At 41.0% G+C, this 18258-nt stretch overlaps 1 protein-coding gene across 1 annotated transcript in view; it reads right to left on the bottom strand.

The window, feature by feature from the left end:
- Positions 1 to 17502, bottom strand: part of EYS (eyes shut homolog) — a 1264258-nt gene extending 1246756 nt beyond the window's left edge. Inside the window, 2 exon segments of the mRNA XM_036318417.1 lie at positions 16313 to 16874; positions 17323 to 17502. Of these exon segments, the coding sequence (XP_036174310.1) occupies positions 16313 to 16874; positions 17323 to 17502 (742 nt within the window).
- Between the last annotated feature and the right edge of the window lie 756 nt (positions 17503 to 18258).

Raw genomic sequence — 18258 nt, 5'->3', positions numbered from 1 at the left:
CTTTCCTTTCAAACTTACTTAATTGATATATCACTGAAATGAATATTATAATTTAATTTATTATCTCATTACTTGTAAAGGTATTCTTTGGATTAAGAAGAATTCCATTGAATTGTGACACAATTTTATATCAATATGTATTAATCATTTGCAAATATTTGTCTTGAATAAGCAAATGCTCATCTACCTTAGGCCTTTTCTAAAACTTATTTGAAACTATACAACATGAAGTCGATAGAGGTGTTAACATAAGCCTGAAATTTTTTATCATTGTATTCAAATTAGCATATTAAAGAAATCAGGTATGATCATATCTATTGAAAGGGATGTTTATAATGATACTTGAGTAATTCTTGTATTGGGATTTGATAGCCAACACGTGAAACCATAAAGTCATTGACTATCAAAGACAAAATAGAATTTAAAATATTACCTATAGGATAAAGGTAGAACATTTGGTGATTTCAACTTCCTAAATTTTTATTTTGAAATTTTCTTTCTCTAATTAAAATTTGAAGCTATATGTTCCAAAATGTTCCTGATCTTAAAAAATATGTTCATGACTTTTCCCCATAAAACATATTTCAAAGTCCCAAGATGAAGTAATTAGAGTGTCTGCCTTGAATTCTATAAATTGTCACACCTGTTCACTTGAACAAAGCATGAAAACATGCAGACTTTAACAGATTTCTAGGACTCATTAAAAGACTTACACTGCACCAGCAGAGATTACTTAATATAGATAACAACACACCAGTCATTTTCAGGCAGACATCAAATGATTTTTAAGTCACTGAAACTGCTGAGGCAGAAGTAGAAAATTATTACAATTGTATAGAATTTTTGTAGCAAATGATAGCCAATTCAGAATTCTACAAAGGAAGACTGCATTCAATATCACAGGACTAAAAGTAGCTATTACATGTTTTTCACTTTAAAAGCAAAGCAATCATGCAATTTTCATAACTGTTATGAAAATTTAACACATTCTGAGTCAAAGTTAAGTGGATATTCATATTATTCACATGATCATTTGTTCCAAAAACCATATCTTTCACTTTTAAAAGGTGGTGTGTTTCTTTCAATATTACTTCCAGTGTCCCAATAAATCACATAACCAAAACTATGATTCTTTTCTTTCAATATATGGCAAAAAGAGTGTACAAAATTCAAATATAAACGTGTGACTCCTAAATTGAAAAAAAGATTGCTTTATACCTATTCCAGAGTACATCTGTCAGAATCACAATTGCCGGGAGCCAGTCCATCCTTGCTGTTTCAAGGGACCTGGCATATATGGCATACTGTTCTTAATATGTTTGCTCACCTTCTTGGCACTATGTGTTTTAACCAACGTCTCTGAGAAAGGTTATTTCCCCAGGTAGGGATTTTCCCCTGAAGTTAGGGAGGGAATAAAACCTCTTAACTAAGTGCCAGGCAGGTAATTAATCACTTTAACTATGAACAATCATGCTTAAGCTACATAATCTTTACTCCCTGGAATGGAGATAAGAAACGCCCTAACTTTTGGAATAGAGATTGATAGGATTGGAATCAACTGGTATAAATACAGATGTAACAAGACAGAACTTAGAAGACAGAACCTACACAGAACCTAGAGACAGAAGAACTTCGCTGGAGAGAACATGGCAAAAGATCCTGGACTGAACCTGACTACAGAAATTGGCAAGAGAACCTGACTAGAACCTGGTGACTGAACCTGGCTGGAGAACCTGGAGAACCTAGCAAGAGAACATGGACACAGAACCTGGCTGGAGATCCTAACCAGAACTTCGCTGGAGATCCAGACCAGAACTTGGCTGGAGATCCTGGTTAGAGATCCTGGCTACGCTGCTGATCAACTGAACGCTGTCTCCGTGTCATTCCTTCTTCGCCGACTCCGTCTACACCTTTGGGGACCCCTGGACCTGCTGGGGCTGGACCCCAGCACACAATAATTTGAAATTCCTTTAAGATTAAGAACAGCCCCTATCTCTGATTTTCTTGATTATAAAACATTTATTCATTACCTTATATTTGCTACAAAATGGAGCTATAAGTTTGACTAGATAATAGGCCTTGCTGTCAAGGATACTGTATATCAGCAGGCAGAGTAAAAGAAGTGAATTCTGGAGAAGGGAAAGATAGGAAAACTTTATACTAGAGAAGGGAATAATGATGAGCAGCAACAGAAAGTATGAATGTGTTCATAACAAAATCACTAGAATTAATTGTTTAGAGAAATATTAAAAAATAAGTTCATAAAAGTAAGTAGAAGTCAATTGTATAAATACGCAAATGCTAAAAAAAAATAAGGAGACTGGACTTGACTCTGTTTGTTAAACCGAAGAAATAAACATCAGATGAAGCGTTGTTTCGTCAGACAAGCAAAAGTAACAACAGCTAAAATAACTGAATGCTTACTATGTGTCTGCCATTTTTACCAAGTACTTAGCATGGATTGTTTCATTTAATCCTCATAAAAATCCATGCGTATTGATAATTCTCAAAATTTTACAAATCAGGACATTAAAATGTAGAGAGCTTAAATAATATCCTAAAGGCCATAGAGCCAGGAGTTATAGACATGGTCTTGGGACACAAGTCTGCTTAACTTTACTGCAGTGCTATATTAACCACACCACTGCTGTATTTATTATCTTATTCATTTCGCAGAGCAAGCGGTGGAGTTGTGCCTTATTTCCTTCATAATGTAGGTGACGTAACTGAAGATTAGATGACTAAAATTTGTCTATGACTATTGCAGAATCTATTAACTAAACTCACATAACTCTCATGTTCATCTTTCTACTATATAACATTAGAAAAGGGAAAGTATTTGGAGTGTTTTGAGAAAGTAATATTTACAAAGGCATATTTAGAAAATTAAGTTGGTCATACTAGGTGAAATTATTTGGGCAAGACATTATATATTTGTTACAGCTACTCAATTGTCTCTCCTTAAATGTTCAACATTTTCAGAGTGCTCTACTTAGTGAAGCTGCCTCATTTATAGTTGTTTAATCTTAAAATAATTACCATAATATATAAAGTGAATAAAGTAATATTTATGCCTAATTATGCATATTTGATGCTTTACACTATATGTATCCACCTGCAAGTCCCTATTTAGGTTTCATCTTAGTGTTATATTACTGTAGATCATGCTGAGCATAGAACTAAAGATCACCACAATGCTGATAATGATCATAGTGAACAAATGAGGCTTGACAATGTAAAAATAACAATCCAGAGTAAAATACATAAATTCCTTCCTAGATGATGTACATCATTAAATATATTAGATTAACTTCTTTAACTATTTGCCATAATTTTTTTTTTTTACTCCTCACCCAACAATATTTTTTTCCATTGAGTTTTTAGAGAAAATGGGAGGGAGAGAGAGACACACAGAGAAAGAAACATTGATGTGAGAATGACACATCAATTGGTTGCCTCCCAAATGCCCTGAGAGTAAAACTGAGCCTGCAACCAAGGTAGCCTTGATCGAAATTGAACCCATGGCCCTTTAGTCCATAGGCCGCCACTCTAACCACTGAGCAAAATGGGCTAGGGCTGTCATAATTTTAAGTACAAATTTTATAAATGCTAAGCCTTAAAGTTGATTTTACGTGTAGTGTGCCTATTGGCTCATGTAATGCGAATAACTCTCCACACTACTTAACAAATTACACTTATGAGAACAAGGAATAGTTCAATTTTCTAAATGGCAGGGGGTTAGAGCTAGAGTTGAATTGACTGAGATTAATTTTCCAACCTCGATTAGGATTGAATTTCAAAATAGGATTAAAGTTCAATTATTAAAACTGAAAAAAAGTTATATCTGATTTAGCTCCTGCTAGCATTTCTTTCCATGGACAAAATACTATTCTCCTTAAATTCTACCCACTGCTAGAGGTTACAAATTGGAGAAGGAGAAATCAACTTTAAATTAAAAAATATTCTGCCTACCCTCTGACTTAAACTGCTAATGAAATGCCTTACAATACTCTTCACTAGTCAGATTGAACCACTTGTTACCTGTCCAATGATATCTGAGGTTATCACATCCTGAAATATAATTATTTCTCAATGCCATGCTGTGGTCTATAAATTATCTTGGGTATAGAGTTCCCACCATGTCTTGCAAATGAACCTTCTTGAATCTTGAAACTGAAACTGCTTTTTTTAAAAAAATATATTTTATTGATTTTTTACAGAGAGGAAGTGAGAGGAATAGAGAGTTAGAAACATCGATGAGAGAAAAACATCAATCAGCTGCCTCCTGCATACCCCCTACCTGGGATGTGCCCGCAACCAGGGTACATGCCTTTGACCGGAATCGAACCTGGGACCCTTCAGTCTGCAGGCCGACACTCTATCCACTGAGCCAGACCAGTCAGGGCTGAAATTGCTTTTTGTAGCTGTCAGTCCTAAACTAAGACTGAAGAGTTTATTTTTTGACAATTACTTTTCTTATAACAACCTGATATTTTAAAAAGTTTAATAAAAAGTCAGAAACTGATCATATATAGAATGAGAATGTTAATGATTCAATGAATTACTGAAAAATACATTAATTTTTTTGCAATAAACCTTATGAAATTATAGAATTAGAGTAAATCACTTTATAATGGATACATAAAATTTACATAATGTTTTCAAATTTGCAATTACAGTGTTAGATTAGACTTTAATTCTTAATTTTACTTTTATTATGACTGAGATTGACCTCATGGTTAATTGTTCCTATTTATACTCCTTCTTAATATTGAGGTGTCTTAAAAATCAGGAATAGGTTTTTTTTCTAAAGGCTCAATAGCTTCCAAATTAAATTGTTATATCTATACCCTTAATTCTTTGCAGTCTTGATATAAATTTGCAATATATCATTAAACTGTTTCTAGCATAATAGCTATAACTTCAAGACAGTAAGTTCCAAATTTCTCAGTTAAGTGAAACTCAATAGCAAAGTAAATTTGAATAAAGGTAATTTATGTAATCTCTGTTTGAGAAAGCACTAGAAATATAACATTTTTATATTTTTAATATGACTTTTTAAAATATTATCTCAACTTATTTATGAACTAGAGGGCTGGTGCACAAAAATTTGTGCACTGGGGGTGGGGGGGAGTCCCTCAGCCTGGCCTGTACCCTATCGCAGTCTGTGACTCTTCAGGGGATGACCACCTGCTGACTTAGGCCCACTCCCCGGGGGATTGGGCCTAAGATGGCAATCAGACATCCCTCTGGCAGCCCAGCAGCCCTCGGGGGATGTCCACTTGCCAGTGGGAAGCAGGTCTAAACTGCAGTCAGACATCCTTAGCGCTGCTGAGGAGGCAGGAGAGGCTCCCACCACCACCGCTGTACTGGCAGCCATCAGCCTGGCTTGTGGCTGAGCAGAGCTCCTCCCATGTGAGAGTGACCTGACCACCAGAGGGCAGCTCCTGCATTGAGTGTCTGCTCCCTGGTGGTCAGTGTGTCATAGTGACCAGTCATTCCCAGTCTTTCTGCTGTTAGGGTCAGTTTGCATATTACCCTTTTACTATATAGGATAGAGGCCTGGTGCACGGGTGGGGGCTGGCTGGTTTGCCCTGAAGGGTGTCCCGGATCAGGGTGGGGGTCCCCACTGGGGTGCCTGGCCAGTCTGGGTGAGGGGCTGAGGGCCGTTTTCAGGCTGGCGGGTGACTGAAGCTCCCAACCTCTTCTTTTTTTCTTTTTTATTCTGGGATTTATTTACCTTCTATGGCTGTCACTGGAACTGAGAGCCAGCTTTAGCTCTGAGGCTCGGCTCCAGCTCTGAGACCTCGGCTGCTGAAAGCAGGGATCTGGGTTTGGGTTCTATAATTGTAACACTGTTGCAGTCCTGCTCACTCCAGCTCTGACAACTGAAAACAGGTTTCTGGAGTTTGTCTAGCTTCTATAATTGCAACATTGTTTCTTAGAGTGCAAGCTCAGAGGCCGGCAGTGGCAGGCGGGGAACCTTGGCTTCCTCCGTCACTGGAGCAAGCAAGCCTCCTGTTCGCTTCAGCTGCCTGGCTGCTGGCCGCCATCTTGGTTGGCAGTTAATTTGCATATCTCGCTGATTAGCCAATGGGAAGGGTAGTGAAGTTACGGTTAATTATCATGCTTCTCTATTATTAGATAGGATCACGTTTCATATATCAGCTATATATATAAAAGCCTAAGTGACCGACCATTTTACAGTTCAACTAGTAGCAATGATGCACACTGACCACCAGGAGGCAGATGCTCAATGCACAGGAATGGAGGCATGGAACAGACTGATGAATCTCAGAGGAAAGGGGGGAAAGTGAGAGCGGGAAGAGATTAACCAAAGATCTTATATGCATACTAGAGGCCCAGTGCATGGACTTGTGCACTTTTGGGGTCCCTCAGCCTGGCCTGTAGGGATTGGTCTGAAACTGGTATGCATCCCCTGAGGGGTCCTGGAATTTGAGAGAGTGCAGGCCAGGCCAAGGGATTTCACTGGTGCATAAATCTTGTGCACTGGGCCTCTAGTATAATATATATTAATATGTACAGTTCCTAACAGAGGCTAAAATGATTATATATGCATTATTTCTTGAAGGTTTTTGGCGAAACTAATTTTAAATATGTATAAGCTGCCCAGCCAGTGTTGTTCAGTGGTTGAGTGTCAACCTATGATCCAGGACATCAAAGTTCAACTCCCAGTCAGGACACATGCCACGGTTGAGGGCTTGGTCCCAGAGCAGGGGTGCAGTGGCAGCAGATCAATGATTCTCTCTCATTATTGATGTTTCTATCTCTCCCTCTCTCTCCCTTCCTCTTTGAAATCAATAAAAATGTTGAAACAAAAAATAATAAGTAAATAAATAATTATATACAAGCTGACTAAATAGATAGATGGGTAGAGGGACAAATACATAGATAGGTAGTTAGATACATACTTAGACACATCATGTATACATACATACTTGTAAGTTTTTAAAATTTGACAAGTGCACATTCTTTACTAAGGCTTTACATCACAGAATTATACAATTGGTACAAAAAAAATTCCAAGGTATTATAGTTATTAATAGGTCATCATTCTAGTTTTCACATGATAGCACCACTTTATGCTTATGAAGTGTAAAAGAGAATATTGCTAAATTATCAATCCTGTCCCATTATCAGATTCTCACTGTCTTGGATTTTCTAACCCGGTATTCTTATTCATAGTTGCATTCCAATAAACAGGGATGTGTTTAAGTGATCTCCACTTTGTATTTAAAATTTTTTTCTAGGAGAGTAGGAGAAACATAAGCAGTGAGTTATTTTAACATGAGGATAAGGTAGCAAGTTAACCAGTGATAATCCACCTATCTTTTCTCAATCCTGTCCAGATTCAAAGTACTGTGTATCTCTCCTTTAAGGACAGGTTGCGGGATTTTGAAGACCAAAGCTATCACAAATAGCTGACTCCTGAGAGTGAAAAGCTGCCTATTTGCAAGTAAGGTGGGTGAGTGGGAACCACAGAAAATGAGTTATGTCTCTGTTTTATATGAAAGAAAAATTGAGGCCAAGCAGGCTGGTCATAGAATTTATAGAGTTGCCTATTTGTTCTTGCTATAGAGATTTGGTCATTTATTGTATGGTATGAATCAGGAGTTGGTAAACTATAACTGTGAGCCAAATATGACCTTCCATTTATTTTTGTAAAAAAAGTTTTATTGGATCATAGATAAATTAACTCATTTACATATTATCTACTAGAGGCCCGGTGCATGAATTCGTGCACGGGTGGGGTCTCTCTACTGGACCAGCAATGGAGGCCAATCAGAGCCATCTCACCTAGTCCCGATCGGGGCCGATGACCAGGGAGGGACCTACGGAGTGACCGCAGGAGGGCTCTGGGATGTGTCTGGCCCTGTCTTACCCAGTCCCAATAGGCTGGACCTCAGCAGCAAGCTAATCTACCGGACAGAGCATCTGTGCATGTCATAGGAACTGGTAGGTCAACCATTCAGTTGGACACTTAGCATGTTAGGCTTTTATATATGTAGATTGTAACTCATGGCGCAGAATGCTCGGCATGCACTTTCCCTCCAGCCCCTGGTCTTGGAGACCTCATGTCTTTCCAAGGCTCTTCTCACCCTCTTTAGCTGCCACACAAAATAAATTGCATTGTGTGCATGGAAACCCTTTGCAGGCTCCATGGGTGTATCTTTACTTCACTGCAGTTCCGATTACCCCAACATAAGGAGAGCACCCTCGTTATCAGGTAACACCATCGTGGTAAGACCCCTGCTCAGCCTACTGCAGCAGTTTTAAATAGGCCATAGTTTTAAATAGTTTTAAATTGCCCTAGATGGTTTGGCCCAGTAGATAGAGCCACAGCCTGCAGACTGAAGGGTCCTGGGTTCGATTCTGGTCAAGGCACATTCCTGGGTTGCGGGCTCAGTCCCCAATAGGGGGCATGTGGGAGGCAGCAGATCAATCCTCTCTCATCATTGATGTTTCTGTCTATCTCTCTCCCTCTGCCTTCCTCTGGGAAATCAATAAAATATATTAAAAAAAATAAAAATAGGCCATGAATCAAATGTCCCTATTCTCCATCCATCCAGTCCCCTCACACCATCTTTGTTTTTGCTCCTCCTCGCCCCCGCCCCCACACACACTCTGCTGGGTCTGTAAAATGGGGTCAAGATTTCTACTTCAAACAACAGTGGCGCTTCTGCATGGCCCTCCTTCCCTGCCTATCCCTGTCCCCAGTCCTGTGGGGTCTCTCCCTCCCTCCCCACCTTCTAATTTGGTGGGCCCTGCTCTGCCCCCTCCTCCTGCGACCTCCTGTCTGCAGCCTCCCCCTTTCTCCTCTGGAGGCAGATCCCCCCAAAGGCTGTGCGGGGTGAGGCAGTGTTGGTGAGGCAGTGCAGGTGGGGCTTTGCGGGCCATGCAGCCCTGCGGAGCTGTGCAGAGTGAGTCCAGGTGGGTCCTTGGAGGATATCTGGGGTGATGGGTCACAGGGAGGAGGAGGGAGAGACATGAAGCCTGTCCCATGGAAAGGCACTGGGCTCCTCGGCTGCCCCCACCCAGCAGCTTTTCTAGGCCCCTGTGCAACTGTCGCCCTCTGCCCCTTGCTGCTTTGGCTTCCTTTCAAGTTTTGGACTTGGTTTCTCTGCCTCACACCAGTCCTCCTCTCCGCTATGTCCCTGAGAGCCCGAGGCCGCCCCTTGGCCTTGGGCAGGTGCACCTGGCCCATCACCCTGTAACGGTGCTGCCCACTCTTGTGCAGAAGTTACTGAAACTTAAAAAGCAGCAGCTCTGCCCTAACCAGTTTGGCTCAGTGGATAGAGCATTGGCCTGTGGACTGAAGGGTCCCAGGTTCGATTGAGGTCAGGGCATGTAGCTTGGTTGTGGACACATCCCCAGTAGGGGGTGTGCAGGAGGCAGCTGATCGATGTTTCTCTCTCATCGATGTTTCTAACTCTCTATCCCTTTCCCTTCCTCCCTATAAAAAATCAATAAAAATATATTTTTTAAAAAAGCAGCAGCTCTGAAGATTATAAATTGTGCACTAAGAACGCTATAGGATGCAGAGGGCTGTGCAGTCCACTGGCTCTTGAATCACAGGTAGCAGCCTCCTGTGCCACACAGTCCCTCCTGGCTCCTATCCCCGCCTGCCTCCGCCAGGGGCCCCGGTTGAAACCCTGGGAGCTTCCTCACACCTTACTTTCCAGGCCAGCCCACCAGCACCCTCAGCAAGCCAACCTACCAGTCGGAGCGTCTGTCCCCTGGTGGTTAGTGTGGGTCATAGCGACTGGGTGAGCAGTAGAACTCCCAGGCGAACTCCCAGTCCAGGGGACAATTTGCATATTAGGCTTTTATTATATAGGACTAGAGGCCCGGTGGATGAAAATTTATTCACTCAGTGGGGTTCCTCAGCCAGGCCTGAACCCTCTCACAGTCCGGGAGCCCTGAGGGGATGTCTGACGAAGGCCTTAGGCCTGCTCCAGGGAGTGGGCCTAAGCCACAGTTTGGCCTCCCTCTATGGGAGGCGACCGGGTGGGCCAATCAGGGGATGGCACCTTCCAAGGAGCGGCCGTGTCCCCGATTGTTCCTCTGCCACCACTGGTCGCTGCCGCCACTGGTCGCTGCTGCCCCTTGATCACTGTCTCCTCTCTTTGCCCCGCTGGCATGAGCCTTGGCCAGCCCCACCCCCCACCCCCCAGTCATTTTGCTGTTCAGTCAATTTGCATATTATGCTTTTATTATATAGGATGGTTGTTTTCACCCTATCATAGCAGAGCTGTGTTACTGCAGTTGAAACCATAAAGTTCAGAAAGTCTAAAATATTTACTATCTAACCCGTTAAAGAAGAAAAGTATGCAAGCCCCTGGTATGAATATACAACTATTTACATATTTTATTATATGCTGATGTTTCTTTATTTTTTTAATAATGTTTCATTTATTGGATTTACTTTATTTCTATTTACTGGATCTTTCTTTTTTAATTTAATTTACCTTTATTGTTAAAAGTATTACAGATGTCCCCTCCCCCACTGACCCTTCCACTGGGCCCTCCCTCCCAGGCTTTCACCACACTATTGTCTGTGTCCCAGACATGAGCTCTTTGGGTTATATCTCCCCCACAATCGCCTCCCAACTTTTTACTTCATAATAGATATTTAATATGTTATAAGATCAAGAGAAACAATTTACAGTTTAATAAAAATATTTCATATTTATGTTTTCCTATAAATTTGATAAGGAATACATAGTTTGTCCCTAAGCCATGTTTCTTATTCATGATTCACTACAGTGTACTAGTGATTTATACTAGTAAATGTATTGGCTCCATAGCTAGAATAATTTCACATTCAGTTAAAATATGCCACACTACTAGTGAAATAAGAGGCTTCAAATAGATAATAAATTAATTTCAATAGCGGTTTGATTATTCCATCCAATTCATTGGGAAAAAAAATAAAGCTTTATAAAAGTGTATTCTGTTGAAGGCAAGATATCTGACAGTATTAGAAATGCTATTGAAAATTTAGTAAGAATGTTTAAAGATAAAGTTATTGTTGTTTTAAAATTATATATTTTATTAAGTATAACCTAATATATATTGTTTTAAGTATGCTGAAAAAAGGATGGGGAAATATACTTGTAATTTATTGTCATACACACATAAGTCATATTGTAAATCCAAAATAGTTGGGATATTCAGACAATTGGATTAGAATCTTTAGCTGAAAATTTCACAAATAACTTTAAATATTTACAAGACAGTACACTAATTTCTTTGTGACAAACTGATATTGAAAAAAAAGTTGCATATCATAATGTGTTTTCTCTCACTGTTGTCCACATTTAGATTTTAGTGATGTTTAAATTTCTGAGGAATGAATGAAAATAAACCAAAGTATTTTAGGGATGTTTTGACATGTTAGTGGAAGAAGCCTTTAAATGTAGGTTATATCTTGTTTAAAATCAGTTATGAGCATTTAATTAAAAAATAACATTAAACAAAAAAATCAGTTTTTGAAAGTGTGAGTTGTACTTATTTTTTTTAAAAGCATTAAAGTTTATTTTTGCACAATGCAATGAAGACACTTAACAAATTTGATAAGTTCAAAAGTGTACAACATTATAAACACTGTAACAGTGCTTTTAAATAGCTAGACATGTAGGAAACACTATTTGAAGGGAGCACCTATATTTCATGGATAGATTGATGTGCTAGGACAAAATGGAATTAAATAGAAAAGGTCTATAACTCTGCAGCACCTAAGTTTGGCCAACACTCAAAGGGATTATATATTTAGAGATCATTTGTTTTGTTAGGATTATTTTTGAAAATGTGTGTCAAATAATTCTGAATAGAATAAAAATATGGATCTGGCCCTAACCGGTTTGGCTCAGTGGACAGAGCGTCGGCCTGCGGACTCAAGGGTCCCAGGTTCAATTCCGGTCAAGGGCGTGCACCTTGGTTGCAGGCACATCCCCAGTTAGGGGGTGTGAGGAAGGCAGCTGGTCGATGTTTCTCTCTCATCGATGTTTCTGACTCTCTATCCCTCTCCCATCCTCTCTGTAAAAAAATCAATAAAATATATATAAAAAAATATGGATCCGATGTAAATATTTGATCTATGTATTTTATACAACAAATAGAATTGAGGATACTTTCCATTTAGCAGATTTTCCCAAGAAACAAACAGAAACCTCAATATGTGTACAGTGGCACTTTTTTCAATTAATAATGGCATAATTAGAAAAAAAGTTGAAAGCAATAAATTTAAACCTATCAATAATAAATGCAACTTTGAACAAGGTATAGATGATTTTATGAAAAATTAAGATAATAAAACCATATGAAAAAATACTCAATCTTCAGAAAAAAATAGTAATAGAGATAAATATGACTAAACATAGTTTCTGCTGAAATTACTTTGTAATGTTCAGATAATCAAAATAATATACGTTCAAAATTTTCCCTTTGATTTATAGATATCAAGTTGCAATCATTTTCTTTGAAAATAATTTTATTTAAAATAATTTTGTATAAACTATTTTCTATGTCTGCTTATTTAAGGAAATGAAATTGCCAATCAATAAATAACTGTTTCAAATATTATGTAATTATAACTGAGACAGGTCAGTAAGCCAAGACAAGTGGAATAGGGAAATTGGGATAGATAGCTGAACAAACTGGAAGAACAATTTACAGCAGGTACAGAATGTCACCAGGCGGAAAGCCCCAGGTACCTAACAAGGGGCAAAGCTAGGGAAACAAGGGCCTCGCCCCCAGGGTGACCTTCCCACCCCTAGCATATTGCTGCTCATGTGCTTTAAACCCCCTAACATTTCCTCCCTAGAGATAACATCTAGGCCTCAATTGTATTTCAGTCCCAGTCCCAGACAAGCAATGCCATTGCTGACCTCAGAACCAGCTGCCTTGACTAAGGACCACCTGCCCTCAAGCCCACCAATCAGGGGAGACCACGATCCTAAAAGAGCACACCGGCAAAGCCTATGAATAATCTACTGAGACCTTCCAGGAGACCTCCCCTAAGATTCCGGCCTGGAAGAGAGAAATAAATAGCCTCAACACAAAAGATGCAGTATGTGCCCTCTCTCGGGAGCACACCTACACCATTCCCTTTCCCTGTTATTCTAAGGAACCTCAGGAGGCTTGTCTCAGTGGAGTGGAGGGCAGTGACAGCGTGTCCTACGCTAAACCCCTGCACCTGTCTCCAAGGTCCCCCTTTTTCTCTGACTTCTCAGGGAGCTAAAGCAGCCCAGCCTAGGCTCTCCTGTTGCTCCTTCCATGCTAAGCTCTTCCTTGGTTCACTGTCCTGTGTGTGCTTTTACTGCAGCCAATAATTCATTGCTTGCTTTGCTGGATTTTGTTTTGACTGAAATCATTCCTTCAAAGAGATAAGAACCAAGGTCTCATCGTCTCAGCAATGATATAACTGCTTTTAGCTACCTCTTTTGCTCAAAAATGCTATTATTTGAAGGCAATTACATGGTTTCCATATGTATGTAGCATATGGTAAGAGACCGTAAAACATTTTTCATCTCATAACATCCCTCAAGGAAACAAAGGAATTGAAGGAAAAAAGACTGGAAAAGATTTATTTGAAGGTAATTGGAATTCCTTTTTTTTTAAGGTTTCATCTTTTTTTTAATTCTGTATCAATTGACATTCAACATCATTTTATAGTAGTGTTAGGTGTACAGCATACTAGTTAGAAAATTATATAATTTACAAAATAATTTCCCCAATAATTCTAGTACTCACTTGGCTCCATACATAGTTACGATTATAGTATTTACTATATTGCCTGTACTGTTCTTTACATCCCCATGATTATTCTGTTACTGCCAAATTGTACTTCTAAAATCCCTTAAATTTTTTTTAATCAGCTCCCTAGCCCCCTCTGATCTGGCAACCCTCAGTTTTTTCACTGTATTCATGAGTCTATTTCAACTTTGTTTGCTTATTTTGTTTTAGATCCCACATATAAGAAAGTTTGGATTCTCAAAAGCTACACACAAAATTCTAAAATCTATTGCTTTCTTGCCTTTGCTGTTATATCACGTTTGTCAAATCCCACTTACATAAACTATCATGCTCTTACTATATCATATAGCATAACCTTGCATACAATATTTTTCAATGTAGTTAATCATCTCATAATGCCCTTTACAGAAGAACGTGCCTAGAATATTTCAGGGCAAGTGGACAAATGTTACTACAAAACAGTTATACACAATTTGACAAAATACCCCCAATTCTATTTTAATTCTGATTTTAATTTTAAGCAGTTTTTGCCATGATCAATGATGCCTTTCAAATTCCTTGTAAACTCTGACATCCCTGCCTCAGAAGTCTCCTTCCTTATTTCACCTCCAAACAACTTTCAACACAATCCTATCTAATAAAAGAGAAACATGGTAATTAGCGTACAACCGTTACACTTCCCATTGGCTAATCAGGGCGATATGCAAATAAAGTGCCAGCCAAGATGGTGGCCAGCAGCCAGGCAGCTGGAAGCTAACATGAGGCTTGATTGCTTCAGTGACAGAGGAATCCAACGTTCCCCGCCTGCCTTGACGGCCTCTGAGCTTGCAGTTTGAAACATTGTAACAAATATAGAAGCTAAACAAAACCCCAGAAACCTGCTTTCAGCTAGCCGGGATCTCAGAGCTGGAGTTGATACAGTGTCTCGATTATAGAACCCAAACAAACCAGATACCTGCTGCAGCAGCAGAGGCCTCAGAGCTGGAGTCAGAGCTAAAGCTGGCAAAGAAAAAGAAAAAAAAGGAGCAGTTGGGAGCTTCAGTCACCCGCCAGCCTGAAAACAGCCCTCAGCCCCTCACCCAGACTGGCCAGGCACCCCAGTGGGGACCCCCACCCTGAAGGGTGTGTGACCAGCTGCAAACAGCGATCATCCACTCATCCAGGCTGGCCAGGCACCCCAGTGGGGACCTCCACCCTGAAGGGTATGTGACCAGCTGAAAACAGCCATCATCCCCTCATCCAGGCTGGCCAAGCACCCCACTGGGGAACCCCACCCTGATCCAGGACACCCTTCAGGACAAACCAACCAGCCCCCACCCGTGCACCAGGCCTCTATCCTATATAGTAAAAGGGTAATATGCCTCCCAGCACCGGGATCAGTGGAGCTGAGAGGCCTCCCGGGACCGGGATCAGCGTGACAGGGGGCAGCGCCCAAACCCCCTGATCGCCCTGCAGCTCTGTGTGTGACAGGGGGCGGGGCCACAACCTCCCTATCTGCCCTGCTCTGTTCATTACAGGGGAAGGCGCCCCAACACCCTGATCAGCCCTGCTCTGTGTATGACAGGGTGCGGCGCCTCCCCCCCCCCCCCCCCGCCCCACGGGCCCTGCTCTGTGTGTGACAGGGTAGAGCCATAACCTCTCCATCGGCCCTGCCCTGAGTGTGACAGTGGCGGCGACCCAACACCCTGATCGACCCTGCTCTGTGGGTGATAGAGGACGGTGCCCCAACCCCCTGATCCGCCCTACTCTGTGAGTGACAGGGGGGAGCTCCTCAACCCCCGATGGGCCCTGCTCTGTGCGTGACGGGGGCAGCACCCCAACCCCCTGATTGGCCCTGCTCCGTATGTGACGGGGGCAGCACCCCAACCCCGATTGGCCCTGCTCTGTGCGTGACAGGGGGTGGCGCCGCAACCTCCCCATTGATCCTGCCTTGAGTGTGACAGGGGGCGGTGCCCCAACCCCCCAATCGGCCCTACCCTGAGCGTGACTGATGGTGGCATCCCAACCTCCCAATCCACCCTGCTCTGTGCATGACAGGGGGGGGCGCCCCAACTCCCCAATCAGCCTGCTCTGAGCCCGACCAGGGGCTGCACCTAGGGATTGGGCCTGCTCTCTGCCACCCGGTTGCAGGCCTAAGCCAGCAGGTCGTTATCTCCCGAGGGGTCCCAGACTGCGAGAGGGCACAGGCCGGGCTGAGGGACTCCTCCATCCCCCTGCCCCGAGTGCACAAATTTTTGTGCACCGGGCCTCTAGTGAAATATAATTAAATTTAAATGTGTCCCAAAATATTCCCACATATAAAAACAAAATTAACAGTAGAATGTTTGTAGGTCAGGTCCTGTCGATCTCAGAGAGTATAATGAGCTAAACTGTTATACTCCCTCCATTTGTTGAAATCCTAATTCCAAGACTGCATAATTTGACAATAGTTGAAGGTAGAATTTTTGTATTTTTGTAAGTAGCAGTTTATGAATTCACTTTATTTTCATATTTTAATAGAATTATGTTATTTATAAAGTCATCATACCTCAAAATGGTGGGGGACGGATACATTCATATCCTTGCTCATTCCATTTTTCTCTTTTATTAATGCAACTGCCATTATTTTTACAGGGTTTATAAGAACATGCATCAACTTCCTGGCAGTATTTTCCAGAAAATGGAGTCTCACAATGACAGTTGTATGTCTTGCTCCAAATTTCAGTAAGACATTTACCATGCCCAGAGCAATATTCTGAATTCAGATATTTCTGGCAGAACCGCTCTTTCACTGTCACATTTAGTCGAACTCCCAGTTGACAAAGCGATGGACCACTTGCCATTACTGTAATAAAATAATGTGTCCCAACAGTCAGCCACTGAGAGTTAACAGTGTGCATTCCTTTTAGTTTGCAACCGAAAAGTAACTGCTCTTCAGCTGTGGTGTTCTGCAGACAGTCAATGAAGGATGCTTCAGAAACATTTACCAAATTTAGTTCTGGAGAGTGAAGAGATGGTGCAGAAGAAATTACAAGGTTGCCTCCTCATTGAATTTGCAAAGGGCAAATCTGGGGGACAGCTAGATTGCCTGAAGTACTCATTTTAGTATTTATGTCCTCAAACCAGTGTTGGGGGCCAGATGTAAGCTGGCAAGGTCCTTGCACCTGCAGGGGCTAGCAAGGCTGGGACCCTTACCCACACAGTTTTCCCAGACTTGTTTGGATGGCGGTTATCAGTAGAATGAGAGCAACATTTGTAGAATGAGAACAGCCTTTCATAGCTTACCAAGAAGTCTGTAACTATTTACTGAGATATGCTGTACTGAGAACTTGTCCTTCTGCTATGTCTCTCCCTTAGAGATTAAGAGGAACAAAGAATACATTCCTCTTGACAGACCTCCTATTCAGTGTGTTGTGTATAAATAAGATTGCATGACTAATAAACTCGCTTCAGTTCATCAAGAGAACTGGGGTCCTCCCGACCCCGCTTTCCTGTCTTTCTTTCTTTTCTCAATTCCCACCTCCCTGCCTCAGCCCGGCTCAACCCTGTCAGGCTGGCCCTGGCAAACCAGCAATCTCCATAGGCGTCCATGCAAATGTTTTCTGTTAGTGCCCAGTTCACCACATATGATGAGGGTTGCGCATGCCATTCTTCCACCAATTGCCATTTACATGTTGTTTTTCCATTTATAAACATGCAGTGAAGAGCCAGCAGGCTCAGAAGCATAATTGATTTGTTAGTCATTTCAGGAAATTGTACTTTACAGTCAATCATGAAAATGTCATAAATGATTGCTCGACATGGGCTTTCAATGTTGCTGCACATTTCTAAGCAGGGATGTTGTTCAGGGATTCCTGGGAACTGGCTCTGGTTTTCTTTACCATTCCCAAAGTGCAAGTGAACTCAAGAACTGGATATTGATTAAGAAACAGGAGGTTCTGCTGTTTTAAATAACCCTTCAAACAGAAAAGCATACATTGCTACTGAGTATTTTCCTAAATTACTTAATGATGCAAAAATTTCTTGCTGTTTTCAGAAAAACTGTGTCACTAGCAGATAGGCATCTTCTCTGTGAAACAGGCCAGGAAAAATTGTGGTTGTTATGTTGTATCTCATCCTTCCCTATATAATCACCTGATTCTGAAAAGGTTTGGTATCACTGTGTAATTTAACCAGCAACTTACTATAGTCTTTTATATCAAGCTTGAACATAACTGGAGCACAGCGATAGTCAACATCTTTAATGGATAGATGTGATTTTCTTCAGATATAAGTATCCCTCTCGGATTAGTTTTAGGGAAAAAAAAAAAAACACTTTAAAAGACATAAAATAAGAATTAAATGATTTAAATATAACATATAATATTCATGTAATATTTTTATACAAATATAAGCCCTAAGATACCTGTTGGTGACAAATCATATTCTTCTAATGGTAATCCAGAAGGTGGAAGCTCTCACATACATAACAAGTGCATGGAATATTCTGTTGTACAAATG

Source organism: Myotis myotis, unplaced genomic scaffold (genome assembly GCF_014108235.1).
Source record: "Myotis myotis isolate mMyoMyo1 unplaced genomic scaffold, mMyoMyo1.p scaffold_m19_p_7, whole genome shotgun sequence".
NCBI lineage: Eukaryota > Metazoa > Chordata > Mammalia > Chiroptera > Vespertilionidae > Myotis > Myotis myotis.
The sequence above is the reverse complement of the archived record's forward strand: the minus strand, read 5'-3'. Positions and strand labels throughout refer to the sequence as shown.